Consider the following 16,065-nt stretch of genomic DNA (forward strand, 5'->3'; position numbering starts at 1 on the left):
CGTCTGTACATGTATGTGCAGAGATGAGTGAGGGTGTGAGTGTGGGGCAGTGTGAGTGTGTGTGTGCATGGGAGTGTGTATGTGAATGAGTGAATGTGTACGTGGGGGTGAGTGAATGTGTGCGGGAGTGTGTGTGTGTGTGCATGAGCCTGTGTCCGGGACTAGAAATCTGAATGTTCCTTGGGATGCACTAGAGGGTCTACAAGACTGGAGTGGAAACACGGAGAAGCCCCGGCCGCCCCACCCCTCCTTCACCCTGCCCCAGACCTCCTGCTGCTGCAATTGAACCTTCCCCACTCCCATGAGTTTGGCCAGTTCTGCCCAGGGGTCTGGGGAAAGGCGCCCTGGGTGGAGGGTTCCCCTGAGAGCACTGAGGAGGAGCCAGGGCTGTGGTTGCACCTTGTCCACTTCCTTCCTCCCCAGGTCCCCTTGGTGGCTTCTGTCATGACTCTACAGGCCCGCCCACGTCAGGGGCTGCACCTCGGGCCTCCTGCTCTAGGCACTTTGCCCTTTGCTTTTTCTGCAACTGGATAGTATACCTGGGAGACAGGAGGAACCCTGGCCCCAAACACACACAGACTCACACACATTCACACACACACACACACACACATGAAAGCGCACACACTCATAGGTGCGCACATACACTCACACTCACATACACACACACAGTCATATATACATGCATGCACACACATACGCATGCATACACACACGCATACACACATTCACATACACACATTCACAAACACGCCCACTCACATCCTTACATACACACTCACACACACACTTTTTCCAGGAGAAATTCAGGCCCGCGAGCACAGTGAGGGCCACACTGAAGCACCAAGATGGGACCCAAGGCCTGAAGTTGCCCAAGGACACACCCATGGCCCTGCCCATCAGGAGACATCAAAGAGCCAGGCCCCACAGCTAGGGTGGAAGATCTTTATTTTCTATGCCAAGTAGGGGGACTCCAGGGAGTGCGGGGAGGGCTGAGAGGGTGGCCCGGAGGGGACTGGGGCCAGGCGGGCTCAGGCGGTGCTGGTCACTTGTTCTCTTCCAGAAAGAAGTCATTGTAGGCCATGCACAGCGTGGTCAGGAACACCGAATACTCCTTGAAGTCGATCTCCTGGTCACTGTTCTTGTCCAGGCTCTTCATCAGATTGTCGATGCTGCTCTCTTTCATCTTCTGCCAGGCCCAAATGAGGGAGACAGGTCAGCTCAAGGCCAGGTCTTGCCCCCTGCTGCCTGGGGCCACCCAACCCGGGGAAGGCAGCTGGCTTCAGGGCCACCCCTTGCCAAATCAGCAATATCCCTACACACACACACACACACACACACACACACACACACACACACTCACGTGCCCCCCAGATCCTCCAGCCCAGCCAGGGCCACAGACCCAACTCCTGAATCTAAACTCAAAAGTCTGGGCCCACCCCTTCCCATCACATGGCATAGATCTGAGGATGGAGCCTTCTAGAACACTGCAGGCTGGAGGGGCACTGGGTGCCACAGTGATTGAACCCCTGTGGAGAGACTGCCCTGGGCTACAAGCCTCTCCCGGCCCCTTCTCTCTCCATCCGAGGTCTCAGCTCAGCACTGCCAGGACCATGAGGGGGGTACTCAGACACCACAGGAAGCAAACCTGACCCAGCCTCCCTGGGCTTTGTCCCCAGAGCCCAGCAGACAGGACACCTGGAAACGGAAACAGCTTCTCTGCCGTGCACTGGTACCTGTCTGAGCTCCCCGGGGCCTCTGTCCCCATAATTAACCCCAGCCGGACCTCAGCCCCAACCTCTACCTCATTAGCTCAGGAAGCTAAGCTCTGGGCAGGCTGGGGACACCCCAGGTTCCCTCAGACATGGCTCCCTGCTGAGGTCACTAGGGTGGGGTGGCAAAGACAGCCCTCTCTGCTCCCGCATCCCACCCGGAGAGGCTGACTCCGGATCCTTAGATAAGTTATTTAGGATCTCTGGGGAGTTTTGTTGTTTTTCTTTTGGTTCTTTGTTTTGGGGCCTCCCCCAGCAGTGTTCAGGGCTTTTTCCTGATTCTGTGTTCAGGAATCACCCTTGGGGAACCCTCCGGGGTACCCAGGATCAAATCCAGGCTGGCCACATGCAAGGCAAGCGCCCTCCCCACTGTCCTGTCTCTCCAGCCCAATAGTTCATAACGGTAAATGATCCAGACCGGTGAATAATTAAGACTGTTTCCTGGGCCTTCCTGGCCCGGCCCCTCCCTGCAGTTCATCTGCTGAGAATCAGTTCCGGCTCCTCCCAGTTCCCAGTTTCCCAGATGAGCAGGAATGCCCTGCTGGCTCCTTCTTCAACACACCCCCAGGTGCCAAGAACAGAGAAGGGAGCAGGAACCTGCCCTTCAACAGCACCTGCAGTGACATGGATCGCAGGGTTTCCCTGATCTTCCCCTCTCTTGGCTAAACTACATGAGCCCAGTCTTACCTGGAAGCTTCTGGACGTGCACCCACAACACATGCACCCCACACATACATATTATACCCCACACACACACGTCATATCCACGCACCCCCCCACGTACCTCCCCACACATACACACATCACACACACACACACACACACACACACACACACACACACACTCAGGCTCCCTCTTTCTTCTCCATAGAAGCTGCTTCCCGTCAGCCCAGAGAAGCCTCGGAGCTGTTGCAGCCACCCTCTCTCCCTTCTCTGCTCTTCCCCTTGGCATTCTGCACCCAGTGAGTACAGAGGTGGGCAGGTGTGTGTCCACACCTGGCATCTGCGGGTTCCCCCCACCCCTTGACCATGATCCAGCCCCCGCCTCCTTCCGCCCACACGTACCTCAGCGAGACACAGCTCATTCTTGATCAGCTCCTTCAGCTCCCTGCGGCTCAGTGTGAGCTTGCTGCCCTCCCTGCCCGAGTACTTGTGGAAGGTGGTGACGAGGGTGGTAAGCGCCTTCTCCAGAGGGGTCTCCATGCCTGCATGCAGTGCTGGGGGCCGGACACAGGCCTGAGGAGCCAGGCTTCTGTTCCTCACCAGAGCCCCCTCAAAGCCCCCAAAACGCTCAGAAACTGAATCGCTGGGATGTACCCCCTGGGAGACAGTGTGGGCATCAGGGGCACAAGGGCATGAGGACCCCACTACTGACCAGTGTGGCCTCCTGAGCAGTTTCAGGAGACCCTCATGCCCCCCCACCCCCCCGCCAACACGCAGGGCTGAGCCATGGGCCTCACCAAGTCAAGGCCCTGGCTGTCCAGGGGAATGAGTATCACAGAGTGGCCCTGGCCCCTGTGCCGCATTGATTGAAAAGCTCCCAAATTGTTTCAAAATATAGATAAATTGAGGTCAAAAAGATACACAGGGGTTAAAACTCTTGCCTTCCCTGCAACTGATCTGGGTTCAGCATCCCATATAGTCTCCTGAGCCCTGCCAGGAGTGATCACTGGGTGCAGAGCCCGAAGATGCCCTGAGCATGCTGATTGTGGCCCAAAAAATCGAAACTAAAATTATAAATAAAAACTAAAATGCAGCCATTCATTGGCCCTAATGCGTCTGAGCAGATCATGAGGAAACCGAGGCAGACAGAACCGCTGGGCAATCCCCAGAGATGCCACCTCCATTTCCTTGTCACAGAGGGTTCAGGGGCAGGGGGGCACGCAGTGGCCTCTCCAAAGAGCTGAGGTGTGCCCCCAGACCCCACTCAGACCCTCCAGAGCTGCCCCCTCCCTCGCCATGCTCCTTTGCCTCCGCCTGATCTCAAGCTGTGCCTTGCTGGAGAAGTGGGGGACAGGGCAAGCGGAGAGTCCAGGGGTGGGGCCCAGGCGGAACTGGGAGCTTAGTCTCAGCAGGAATCCTGCCCAGCAGGGCTGGGACACCCCAGGCTCTTTCTGGGCCAGCTAGAGGTCCGGCTCCAGGGGACCCCACACCCTCCAGCACAGCCACACCCACAGGGGAGAGGCCTGGAGCTCTTCATGACTCAGACCTGCAAACCACTTCCCCTTGGGCAGAGGGGGCCACACCCTGCCGGCCGGAACTTGGGGCTCTAGGATCCTCGCAGAGTCTGAGTAAGGAGATGGCCTGGCCAGTTCCCTGCCCCCCCCCGCCCCACCCCTTGATTCTGGACCTGCTCCTGCCTTTGCTCCTCCGTCACCCAGGAACCTCCATTTCCCCGCCTCCAGAACCACAGCAGAACCACAGAACCAGAGCCAGACCCACAGCATGGCTGGGCCAAGAAGGCCCTGAGCTACCACCAGGCGTCCTGGCACTGCCAGCCCTGAGCCCCCTCTCAGGAAATCCTCCCCCCACAAATCCTGATACTCTGCCTTCCCCTCCCAGAGCCCTGCCAACGCTGGGGCTTCTTCCCTGGTGGGGGCAGTAGGGCCATCCCCCCCACTCACCGCACCAACGAAGGACTCACCGAGCAGAAGTCAGCCCGGAATCTCACAGCCTCCCGCTGCACAGCCTTTATTCCTGTGCTCAGGTCCCCGGGAAACCCGCGGGGAGAAAGGACCAATGAGAAGGGCCCCGGTCAGAGCCCCTGGGACAGCTGGGGAGGCCGCGCCAGTCTCTCCTCGGATCCATGAGAGGATGGGCCCACTCATCCGCCCCTGTCCACACCACACGTCTTTGCTCCCCGCGCTCAAAACCCAAATGCATGATCCGAGGGACAAGGTGGAGGGGAGAAATCAGCCGTCCTGGCAAGACGATTCCAAAAAGTGTGGGACAAATGCAGGGTGTTTCCAAAGGGAGACCCCCACATACACACCACCCCAGATGGGGATCCTTGGAAGGTGGTTTCCAGACAAGGGCCTGGTCAAGGTCATTGGCAGATCTGGAGCTGTGTCTGGATTGATTTGGGTGGGTTCACTGGGTGATCTGTCAGGGTCCGAGGGATGGGAGGAAGGGGGCAGGGGTAGGGACAGGGGTTCTTAGAGGAGACTGGCCCTGTTCTTCTCACCTTCCTTCTTCTTCCTGGAGGAAAGTGTCTGAGAAGAAGTTTTAGGGATGAAAGGGATCAGAGGTGAGGGCTGGGTGAGGGGCTGAGGCTGGGGTCAGGGGGCGCAGGGTCAGGGCAGTTATGGGAGCAGGGAGTCGCCTGCATCCCCCAGTGAGGGCCATGGGCCAGTCCCAGCTGGGGAGAGCCAAAGTCGGGGCTTTCAGGGTCCCAGAGAGCACAAGCTCTACGGCACTTGCCTTACTCGGCCACCCTGGCACTCCGTGTGGTCTCCCAAGTCCTGCCAGGAGTGATCCCTGAGCACAGCCAGTGTGCCCCCACCCACCTGCACTCTGTAAAATAGACCAAAACACAATCCCCATTCAGGGCCTGAGCCCCTCTGCTTGCCTAGGCCGTGGTCTCACTCGCACCCCGAGGGGCAGGGAGGCCGTTGCAAGGCAACTGGAGTTTCCAAGTTTCCGCTGCAGTGACAGAGACGGTGACGCAGACACCCCAGGGAGGGATTCCCAGGGAAGGCGGGGGGGGGGGGGGGGGGCTGGGGGGGGCAGGGACGAACCTTGTGCTTTTCGGTAGCAGTAGGAGGAAAGCGTCTCTGCCCTGGCCATTGCCCCACCCCCCGCAGCATCCCTGCAGCACCAGGGGGCTGAAACCCTGGAGGCTCCGTTTCCGGGGCCAAAATTCCACTCGGGTCCCTGTGGTCTCCTCTGGGGGAGGCTCTGAGTCATCTACCCCAAGTCCTCTGACACTGGAGAGGGAAGCAAACAGCAGGAGCTGAGAGGGAGGAGGCAACCTGTGGCTGAAGAAACAGCGCAGGGGTGGGTCGCGTGCGTGCCTGGCATGCAGCCACCCCCCTCCATAGGGCCCCCTGATTCCTGCCAGGAGTGACTCCACCACCCAGAGTCAGGAGCAGGCCCTGAGCACCATCGAGTGTGGCTCCCCCTCAAAAATGGAAGGAATAGGCGCTGGAACGATAGCACAGCGAGTAGGGTGTTTGCCTTGCACACGGCCGACCCGGGTTCAATTCCCAGCATCCCATATAGTCCCCCGAGCACCACCAGGAGTAACTCCTGAGTGCAGAGCCAGTAGTAACCCCTGTGCAACGCCCAAAAACCAAAACCAAAACCAAACCAAACAAAAAACAAGAGGGATAAGCCTGAACGATGGGCAGCCTCTATGCAAGCCTGGTGTCTGACCGGACTTCGCCTTATACCCCCAGACCTGGCCTGGCAGTTATACCTGGCCTTATACCCCCACCCCACCCTGTGCATGCTGACACCTCAGCCTTCACCCACAGAATCTGAGGGCATTTGGGGTCAGAGGAGCGTGTATGGCAATCATTGCTCAGACCCCACGTCTGAAGTCAGGCCACAAACTCCAGCCATCTTCAGCCAACTCCCTCTAAGATTAGTGCCTTTCTGAGGGCTGAGTCCCATGCTCTGAGGGGACAGCGGGGCAGAGGTCAGAGGGGAGCCTCTTTCCCACACTGGCCTGGCTCTGGCCTCAGGGGAGAGGTTTCACGGGTCCCTGGAGGGGGTTGGACTGCAGGAGGCAGCAGATTCCAGACCCCCCACCCCACCGCACCCCGTAGCCTCCTCCTGCCTGTGACTCAGCCCTTTCCACACCCCCAGGGTGCCCCAAATCCATTCCAGACCCCAACTAGGAGCAGATGTGACTTTTAGTCCCTGCCAGTCTCAGTGTGGGGTCCCCCAGAGGCACAGTGGGGGTGGAGGGGCGGCACTGGGCTCTCCACGCCTCTGGGGATGCTTCTTCTGATCTTCGGTCCACATCCAGCATCCACTAACCCCAGATCACACCCCCTCAGCACCCGCATCCTTCCCTACCCCACAGTCTGCCGCTCTGTTGTTGGTTCTGATTTCTTGTTTGGGACCTCACTCATCCGTTAGTGCTGAGGGCTGACTCCTGACTCTGCGCTGTGGGATCCACTCCTGGCTGGACTCGGGAACTCTATGGGGTGCCAGCGATGGAACCCGGATCAGCCACGTGCAAGGCGAACACCTTTCCTCTATACGCTCTCTCCTGCCCTTTTTGCTGTTTGGGGGCCGCACCTAGTGGTGTTTGGGGGATTTTCCTGGCATGGCTCACAGGACTTGTAGGGATCAAACCTGGTGGGCGCTGCATGCAAGGCAAGTGCCTTCCCCCATACTACCTCTCTGACTCCTTTGCCCCCCTCTGAACCCCAGTCCACAGCCCAGCACACCCCAGCAGCCCCCACGCTGCACCCCCAGGCTCCCTCAGACATCAGCCTCTGTGCTACTGAGAATCTTTATTGAACTTGCTCAGCTTTGTTTACATGTTGGGGGAGGAGCCCTGAGTCCAGGGAGGCCCAGCTGGCAGACCTCCCCCTCCCCCGCTCCCCCCATTGCCCCCGCCCCTGCCCCGCCCTCTCCAGTCTTCACTTCTTCCGGGGCTCCTTGTCTGGGCAGCCCTCAAAGAACTCATTGCACATCATGGCAATGCAGGACAGGAAGACGCAGTACTCCTGGAAGTCCACCTGGTTGTCCCTGTTGCTGTCCAGGTTGCTCATCAGTTTCTGGAAGGCTGCTTCATCCGTCCTTTTCTGCCAGGAGGAGAGGGAGGAACCGGAAGTAGTGAGGAGCTGGAGCACTGAGTGATGACAACATCTACCTGCAGGGCTGAGCTCAGGGAGGGGCAGTCGGGAACCCCAACCCTCAGGGCTACAGCAGAGAAGGAGAGCCCACCCCTCTCCCCTCAATGACACAGCCCCACCCTCCACACCCCCAGTGGTCTAAGCCCACTGGGTCCTGGGCAGCGGCTGCAGCTGGGTCAGGGGAAGCTGTATTTGTGGGGTGTCTCAGCATTGGGGTCTGTGTCTAGAGTCCTCGGCATGACGACTGAACCCCAGACAGCAGCCTCGTGCTGAGGCATGGACACGCGGGCGTCTGAGTTCTCTCTTCACTGCTGGGGGTTCCATGTGGCCCTCGCACTGTGGGGCCTCACCCCCTCCTGCATAGCCTTCTGTCCGCAGTAAGTGGGGCCACAGCAGAGCTCCCCATTGCCTTTGCCCAGCACAGGGAGGGCTGCCAGCTGGAGCCCAAACTCTCCAGGGAAAGACGGACGGCCTGCGGGGCCCTCCACACGCAGTGGCCACTCACCCCCAGGAAGCTGGGCAGCTCCCGGCTCAGCAACTCCTTCAGTTCCGACTTGTTGAGCTTGAACTTGTCGCCCTCCTTGCCCGAGTACTTGTGGAAGGTGGACACCATCGTGTCCAACGCCTTTTCTAGGGGGCTTGCCATGGTGCAGCCGGGTCTGCGGGCACAGCACAGGGGACACCCTCATTGCCCCACTCCCTGCCCTAAAGGGCCTCCAGAGCCTGGAGCCCTCGCTGAGACTGTCCCCCTCAGCAGGGCAGGGGTCGAGGGCATGGGGTCCGGCTCCCGAGGGTGAGGGAGGGGTCACTGGCAACTCCCCAGGCACCGATTTGCACCCCAGACCCAAACCCTGGGTCTCTGCTGGTGCTTTTTCATCCCTCCGGCCCATCCATTCATCCTCTCCTGCCCATTCTTCTCCCAACCCACACGGGGCAGTGGGCGAGGCAGCTGGATCCATGCCCAGTGGTCAGCAGTGGAAAAACCCAGCGGCTGGGCCCAGCCTGGGGGAAGCAGCAGCTGTGAAGCGGCAGAGATGCAGGGCGGGGCCGCAGTGCAGGATGCGGTGCCGGGTGTAGGGCAGAGGCTCCCAGGAAGCCCAGACCCCAGCCAGCGGTCACCTCTGCCCCACAGGTGCCTCCCAGTAAGCACCAACCACTGAGATACACTGCCGCATGGCTATAGTGGAGCTGGCGCCAGCCCAGTGCAGCTTCGATCCAGCCCTGCATGCACTGCTTTCTCTGCACACATGCCAGTGGCATGCATGCACACGCACACATATGCACACACACACACACACACACTTGCACCAGGCCACACAAACCCTCCCACCACCTCCACATTGCCAATGCACATCTGCACCCTGTTAACACTCATCCGGCCGCCCCCCACCCCACCCCGACCTCCCCGGGCCCAGCTCCGCCTGCCACCGCTGGCGTGCCAGTGAGCGACCACAACTCACCAGACCGAGAGAGAGGAAGCTACAGGGACAGAGAGAGGAACAGAGAGGAAAGCCTCGGTCTGACTATTTATACCCCTGCCAGGCCCGCCCATGGCAGGGGCTGGGGGGAGTCAGCCGCCTCCGCTGGGCCTGGCCTCAGAGCAGCTCCCCTGGGCGGGGCGGACATGAGAGGGCCTGGAGAGAGGGGGGCACTCCCAGCAGCTCCGAGGGGTGGGTATCCCCAGGGTGAAGGGTCTTAGGGAGCTGGAAGAAGGGAACGGGGCGGGGAGGGAAGACCAGGGAGGGGATGCAAGAGTGGTGGGGGAGGGGGAGAATGTGGCTCGGAAACTGCAGCACCCCCAGAACTAACAGCAGGGAGCACCAGGCCAAGGGGGCACAGGGCAGGCTGGGGGTGTGGGCAGCGACACCCCAGGGAGGGCTGGGGGCCACCCCACATCAGGGAGAAAAGTGCTGGGTGAGGGTCCATGGAGAGGGGCGTGGGGCATGGGGGGTGCAGGGAGGATAGTTGGCGGGGAGACTCAGTGTCGGGGTGCAGCTCAGGGTATAGAGCTGAAAGGCACAAAAGCGGGGAGGCAGGGAGCACTCCCTGAAGGTGGGGGTGGCTAAGAGTATTGCTCACCATCCCAAGAGGGTGAAGGTAGCTGCAGCTTCAGAGATGAGCTCCCTTCCAACCTGGCTAGGACACCTGAACCCCCTCGAGGCTGCTCTATCCCCTCCAAGGCACCCCACAACCCCACCCCATTCCTGCAGGGGAACTGCCCGGGCAGAGAGATGACCCCCTTGGCCTGGCAGCTGAGAGGGTTCAAGCCCCCACCCCACATAGGGCCCACCAGCAGTGATCCCTGAGCAGAGCCAGGAGTAAACCCTGAGCACTGCTGGGTGTGGCCCAAACACAGAGCCAAGAGGGATCTTTCCCCGAGTCCAGGAGACTCCTGACTCCCCCCGGCTACCCAGTTCCCGTGCACAGGCTCGAGGCTGTCCTGGCCATGTGTCCTCCCCGGCCCAGGAGTCAGAAGAAGCAGAGTCAGTATCATGAGGCCTTTATTAATTAGTTCAGGGGGTCCCGTCCTGGTCTCAGCCCTGGTCTCGGTGTCAGTCTGACAGGAGAGGATGGGGTGTGGAGTCCTCCAGGCTGGGCAGAGGCTACTGGCCACAGGGGGGCTCTGTGGGGCACCCCTTTAAGTACTCATGGCAGTAGACGCAGAGGCAGGCGACCGCCCGCATAAACTCCATGAAGTCCACCTCGCAGTCCTTGTTGGTGTCCAGGGCACTCATGAACTTGTTGTAGTCACACTCACGAAGCTCTGTCTGCGCAGGCAGGGGACAGCCAGACAGTTGGAAGATAGTTCCACGTGCCCCACACACAGCCCCCTCACCCTACTGGAGCCAGCCTCGGTTTCTGCCTGCTACCCCCCACCACAACCCGCCCCTGCCCCTGCACCCAGGATGCTTGGAGGTCAGGAGGCCTCTGTGTGAGTGTGTAAGGGTGTGTGTGTGTGTGTGTGTGTGTGTGTGTGTGTGTGTGCGTGCGCGCACGTGCGCATGCACGCATGCACTGTATGTACTGTGTGTGTGTGTGCTGTGGGGGTCCCTTTCTCCAGACCCCCAACAAAGCGGCAGACTGGATCCCTTTCCTGCCTCCACCCTCTGACTATGCTGGGCTGGTGCCCCGTGTGAGGATGAGGGTGCCCCATGGAGGGATATGGGTGTCCTGGGGGGCTGTGGGTGCCCCAGGGGGATGTGGGTGCCCACAGGATGCCACCACTCACCGGGCCCAGGGTGGGTAGCTCCTTCTGCAGCAACTCCTTGAGCTCCGACTGGCACAGCTTGTGCTTGTCCCCACAGCGCCCCGCGTACTCCTGGAAGGTGCACACGATGGCGGCCACCGCCTTCTCCAGGGGCCGGGTCATCCTCCCTGCAGAGAAGATGAGTTTCCCTGTAGGCAGCACCCCACACCTCTCTCCTCCTTCATGCAGCCCTCCTGGACCAGGCCTCAGAGAGATGCCATCTTCTGAGAAGCCCTCTGGACCATGCCATCTCCTCTGGCTGTTCTTGGCCCTGAGGGGTCTCAGTTGCCCCTAACCCCACACCCTCAGGGTCTCCCCCACCACTACCACACACACCCCCAGACACAGCCCAGGGCTCCTTTGGGGAACCGAGGTGTGGGGAGATTTGCAGGGGTTCCCTGTCCCAGGCCCGGGGAAAGAGGGGTTCTCTCTCAGAGGGTCTGTGCAGAGAGGGACCCCCACAGCCTCCCCAACATCCCCATCCCCCCACACCCGAGGAAGCTGCCGTCGGGGGTTCACTCTCTCAAGCTAAGCCACCCTGACCCTCAGGTGCCAGACCTGTAAAGTCGGGTTCACTACACCTCACAGGCACCCCCCACACACACTGCAGTCCAAGTGCGGAGTCTCAAGGGAAGTCAGCGTGTTTGGCCACCCCTGTGGAGAGTGTGCAGACACAGGGTCTGTCCTATTAGGAGAGCCCCCACCTCGAATTGCACCTTTCCACTCGCCTTCCGTGGCCCCCTGGGAGCTGCCTCCAGCCTGGGGAACCCTCAGGCAGCCGAGGGAGCGTGTTTGCGTGTTTTCCTTCCAGCCAGAGCTGGTGACTCACTCACCAGCTGCCCCAGGGAGTCCTGTAGAGTCCTGCCACACCCGACCGCCCAACCACGGCCAGGGCCGGGGTTCCTGCTCTGAGCCTCCTGTCCTCCAGAGCAGAGGCCACAGCAGGAGGCCTCAGGGTTTCCGGTCAAGGAGGAAATGCTCCTCCTCGGCCCTTCTAGCCCACCAGGCACTTGGCCTGCTCCAGCTGCTTCTTTAGAGCTCTGTGCTGGAGGCAGAGGGGACCCCACACCACAGGACGCCCAGACTGAACTCCCTGCCACATCCACAGATGAGGGGAGGCTAAGGGATGAGCACTGCCCCCAGTCTCAGCCCTAGCCAGACCTCCCAGCAGCCCCTCACTGCCCAAGGGACCCCGAGCCCTCCACCTCCAACTACCCTCACCTCACCAGTCCCTGCTGAGGACTCCCTTGACCCCAGGCCAGTGGCGGGCCGGCTTGAGGGAACCTCCCAAGCACCCTACATGCAACCCGGGGTGGACCCACACAGGAGACACTCACCACTGTCTGGGGCTCAGCCTGAGGGCCAAGTGCCGGGCCATCTCTATTTGTAGCCTCCCAGGAGAGGAAGAGGGCAATTACTGGCCCAAGTAGGTCAGAGTGAGGGCGCCTACCCTCCCCCACCCCCAGCTCATTTAGAGGCTCCACGCCCACCCTTGGCTCTCACACATCAAAGCCGTCTGGGCCAGGACGCCCCCAGCCTCTCCCAGAGTCATAACTCTCCTCCCAGCATAGTGAAGGAGGAAGATGAGGCCTGTTCCTCTCTCCTGAGGACACCCTAGGATGCAAATGGGGTGCAGTCCAGCCTGGCAGACCTTTGACCCTCAGAGGCCTGATGACGCAGATGTGGTGAGACCCTCACTAGAGTTGGGTGCTGGAGTGACTCCCCAGATCCCGGGGACCCACTCCAGCTCTCTAGGTGTTCTCTGGCACTGGGGTATGTCAGAGGCCCCGGAGAGTTTCTCAAAGGCCAAAGGAGGGGCATCTAGTACACACAGCCTGCCCTCCCACTCTGTCAAGGCCAGGCTGGGGCGGTTTCAGTGGTTCTTAGCTTACATGGGAGGCCATCTGGGGTCCCAAATGATGGAGAGTGTCCCCCGCTCCCCTCCTGAGGTAAGCTCTGAGCTACACCTCTGCTTCCCTCCTCTACTTGGGCTTAATTCCCCCAGGTGGGAACTGCGGGGGCCCCATCTCTCCTCCGGCTTCATGCTTTACCAGTTCTTTGGTGCTTTAAAGAACATTTGTTGTTTGGGGTTTTGTTGGGGGTTTGGTTTTTGTTTTGGGGGGGCAGAATGTTTGTTTGTTCAGCAGTGTTCAATGCTTACTCCTGGCTCTGTGCTCAGGGATCACTCCTGGAAGGCTCAGGGAACCCTATGGAGTGCCAGGGACCAAAGAAGAATTGGCCACAGTTAGGGCAAACCCTTACCAGCTGTTCCACCGTTCCATGCCCAGAGGTTATTTTTTTCTCACATCAGTCCAGGATTTTTGCTGTTGATTTTGGCTGGAGTAGGCTTGGACTCCATATGACCAGAAACGTGAATCCCTTCTCTCTTTTCTCTTCCTTTCTTTGCTTGAGTCTCCAGACCTCCAGAGCGTTTGCCTGGAATGCCCTGAATGGGAACCCAGACCCAGACAGAGAGAGCGGAGTTGGGAAGGAGGCAGTTCTCAGGGCCCGGGGCAGTAATGATGCCCTGCTGGCTGGAACTGGGGGGTAGCCCCCAAGCTAACCACACCCTGGCCCCCAGCTTACAACACAGGTGCCTGTGCTCAGGGGAGGGAAGGAAACTCGGAACTGTGATTAACCTGCTTTATGGGCAAAAAGTTATGAGGAGGAGAGGGCAGGAGCGGGAACCGGAGTGAACCAGCAATTAATTTAGTTCTAGGTCAAGCATCAGTTCCCACCTGGCAGAGCAGGATTCTGCCCCCTGACTCCTCCTGCCTCCTTCTCCACTGTCACCACCTGGGAACCCCCACTCCACAGACCACACAGGATCCTGGAAACAGTGTCTCAGTGAAACGGCAAAGAATAGCACCACTTCCACCCAAGGAACTGAGACAAATGAAAGCTCAGCTTCAATAGTGTGGTCTGCTCACAAAAGAATCACCAAACTTCCAAACAGAGGTCCCAGGTACAACTGCTGTGACACTGTCACTCGTTTTCCCAAGTTTGTTCATTCCTTCTCCACCCAGTGATTGTTCAGAGTGACCATAGCCCGTCATGGCTCTTGGACCCAAGGAGGGCACCTACCTCAGACAGGACATCAGCCTCGCAGGGCACACTCATCCCTCTCCCGGGCACAGGCACATGGGCATGCGCACATGCAAACACACACACGTGTGTACACATGCACAGACATGCATGCGCATACATCTTTATGCACACATGCACACATATACACATGTGCCTTTTGCACCCTCTCAAGAAAGAGGGCCCTTAGCACCAAATAAAGGGTGTTTGGAAGATCCTCCCAGGAGGGGAGATACATGTTGAAAGTAGACTATGGACTGAACATGATTGCCACTCAATGCCTTTCTTGCAGACCACAACACCCAAAAGGAGAGAGAGAACAAAAGGGAATGTCCTGCCACAGAGGCAGGGTGGTATGGGGGGATGGGTGTGGGAGGGATACTGGGATCTATAGTGGTGGAAAATGGGCACTGGTGGAGGGATGGGTACTTGATCATTGTATAATCGAAACCCAAGCACAAAAAATTGTAAATCTATAACTGTACCTCATGGTATTTCACTAATAAAAAAATTAAGTTAAATTAAAAAAAAAAAGAGGGCCCTTAGGAATATTTCTTTGAGGGACCAGAGCCACAGTACAGCAGAAATGGCATTTGCCTTGCACACGGCAAACCGCATATGGTTTCCCACGCACCACCAGGAGTGATTACCAGTGCAGAGTCGGGAGTAACCCCTGGGAGTTAGGTCATACCCAGCAGTGCTCAAGGGCTCAGTCCTGGCTCTGTGCTCAGAGATCACTCCTGGAGAGACTTGAGAGACTCTATAAGTGCCAGGGACCAAACCCAGGTCTGCCAGTAGCAAGTCAAATGCCTTCCCTGCTGTACTGTCTCTTCGACCCAGACACAGCCTTTTCTTATGAGAAAGAAAAGTTTAACACAGAAATGAAACCAATAGCCTAGACACTGGAACAGAGAAGAACCGTTTATAGGGAGCAAAGCAGGGGACTTTGGTGACTGGCAGGGATGTGGCGCGGTGGCAGAGCGTTTGCCTGGAATGTCCAAAGCCAACGGTTTGATTCCTGGCACACATGAAAATACTTAGAGTGGCAGGTGCCTGCCTGTGGCTCAGTTTCCCAGCAACTATGAACCTTCACAGCCTCACCCCCCTTTCGCGTAGCACATTTGTTGAATTATCTGTCATAGCAAGACACTGGGCTTGGTAGCGGGATGGCATGGGTCTGTGGGTCTCAAGAAAAGCTAAGTGCATTTTGCTTGCAGAAAGGCAGTAAATTGGAGTTGCTAAAAGACAAACACGTAGGGGCCAGAGCGAAAGTACAGCAGGTAGGGCATTTGCCTTGTGTACAGCCAACCTGGGTTCCATCCCCGGTGTCCCATATGGGCCCCTGAGCCCCGCCCAGAGTGATCCCTGAATGCAGAGCCAGGAGAAAGACCTGAGCACTGCCAGGTATGCCATCTCCCAAAAAAGATAAAAGCATATCACACCCCCCAAACTGCTGATGTCTGCTTCCTGCATGCTGCTCCCCACATTCAGAGATGAATTCTGTTCTTCCACACCCCCTTGAATCTGGGTCAGCACTGAAGTCTTGCTCGATTGATAGAAGGTGGCAGAAATGGTATGTTTAAGCAGGCTGGAGATGTAGGTCAGTGGTAGAAGCACTTGCCTTGCAAGCGTGAGGCCCTGGGTTCAATTCCCAGCACCACCAGGAATAAATAAGCTGAGAAAAGGTGTGTTGAGATGTGGGAAACATTTTATTTATTTATTTATTTATTTGCTTTTTGGGTCACACCCAGCGATGCTCAGGGGTTACTCCTGGCTCATGCACTCAGGAATTGCTCTTGGCGGTGCTCAGGGGACCATATGGGGTGCTGGGAATCAAACCTGTGTCGGTCATGTTGGCTGCATGCAAGACAAATGCCCTACCCGCTGTGCTATCGCTCCAGCCCCGGGAAACATTTTAAAGGGCCTCACTGCTCTCTTATAGCTTTCTTGAGTTGCTCAAGAGGTCATGGGTAAATATTTTAGAAGAAAAGCCCAGGGCAGAGAAATAGGACAAGGTATAGTACTTGCCTTGCATACCGCTGATCCCTTCTGTATGTGGTCTCCCAAGCTCACTCCTCCAGGAGTGAGCCAGCCAGGTACGACCACCCCCCACATAAAAAAAAAAAAGAAAGAAAAAGAGGACTGGAGAATA

General features: G+C 58.4%; 4 protein-coding genes across 4 annotated transcripts in view; 1 reads left to right on the forward strand and 3 right to left on the reverse strand.

Moving 5' to 3' along the window:
* The window catches only part of FMO5 (flavin containing dimethylaniline monoxygenase 5), a 241,443-nt gene that overhangs the window by 115,616 nt on the left and 109,762 nt on the right, over positions 1-16,065 (forward strand). The window lies entirely within an intron of this gene.
* S100A5 (S100 calcium binding protein A5) lies at positions 1,024-2,982 on the reverse strand. Its single transcript, XM_056123854.1, has 2 exons — positions 2,838-2,982; positions 1,024-1,189 (listed from the first exon to the last, which is right to left on the reverse strand). The coding sequence occupies exons 1-2, from the start codon at positions 2,973-2,975 to the stop codon at positions 1,046-1,048; spliced, it is 282 nt and encodes a 93-aa protein (XP_055979829.1). The 5' UTR covers positions 2,976-2,982; the 3' UTR covers positions 1,024-1,045.
* S100A4 (S100 calcium binding protein A4) lies at positions 7,359-9,083 on the reverse strand. The gene is made up of 3 exons (XM_056123850.1): positions 9,043-9,083; positions 8,088-8,241; positions 7,359-7,531 (listed from the first exon to the last, which is right to left on the reverse strand). Exons 2-3 carry the CDS (start codon positions 8,226-8,228, stop codon positions 7,367-7,369), a joined length of 306 nt encoding a protein of 101 aa, XP_055979825.1. The 5' UTR covers positions 8,229-8,241; positions 9,043-9,083; the 3' UTR covers positions 7,359-7,366.
* On the reverse strand, positions 10,186-10,952 carry S100A3 (S100 calcium binding protein A3). Its single transcript, XM_056123852.1, has 2 exons — positions 10,812-10,952; positions 10,186-10,350 (listed from the first exon to the last, which is right to left on the reverse strand). The coding sequence occupies exons 1-2, from the start codon at positions 10,950-10,952 to the stop codon at positions 10,186-10,188; spliced, it is 306 nt and encodes a 101-aa protein (XP_055979827.1).

Source organism: Sorex fumeus, unplaced genomic scaffold, assembly GCF_029834395.1.
Source record: "Sorex fumeus unplaced genomic scaffold, SorFum_2.1 ptg000047l, whole genome shotgun sequence".
Lineage (NCBI taxonomy): Eukaryota > Metazoa > Chordata > Mammalia > Eulipotyphla > Soricidae > Sorex > Sorex fumeus.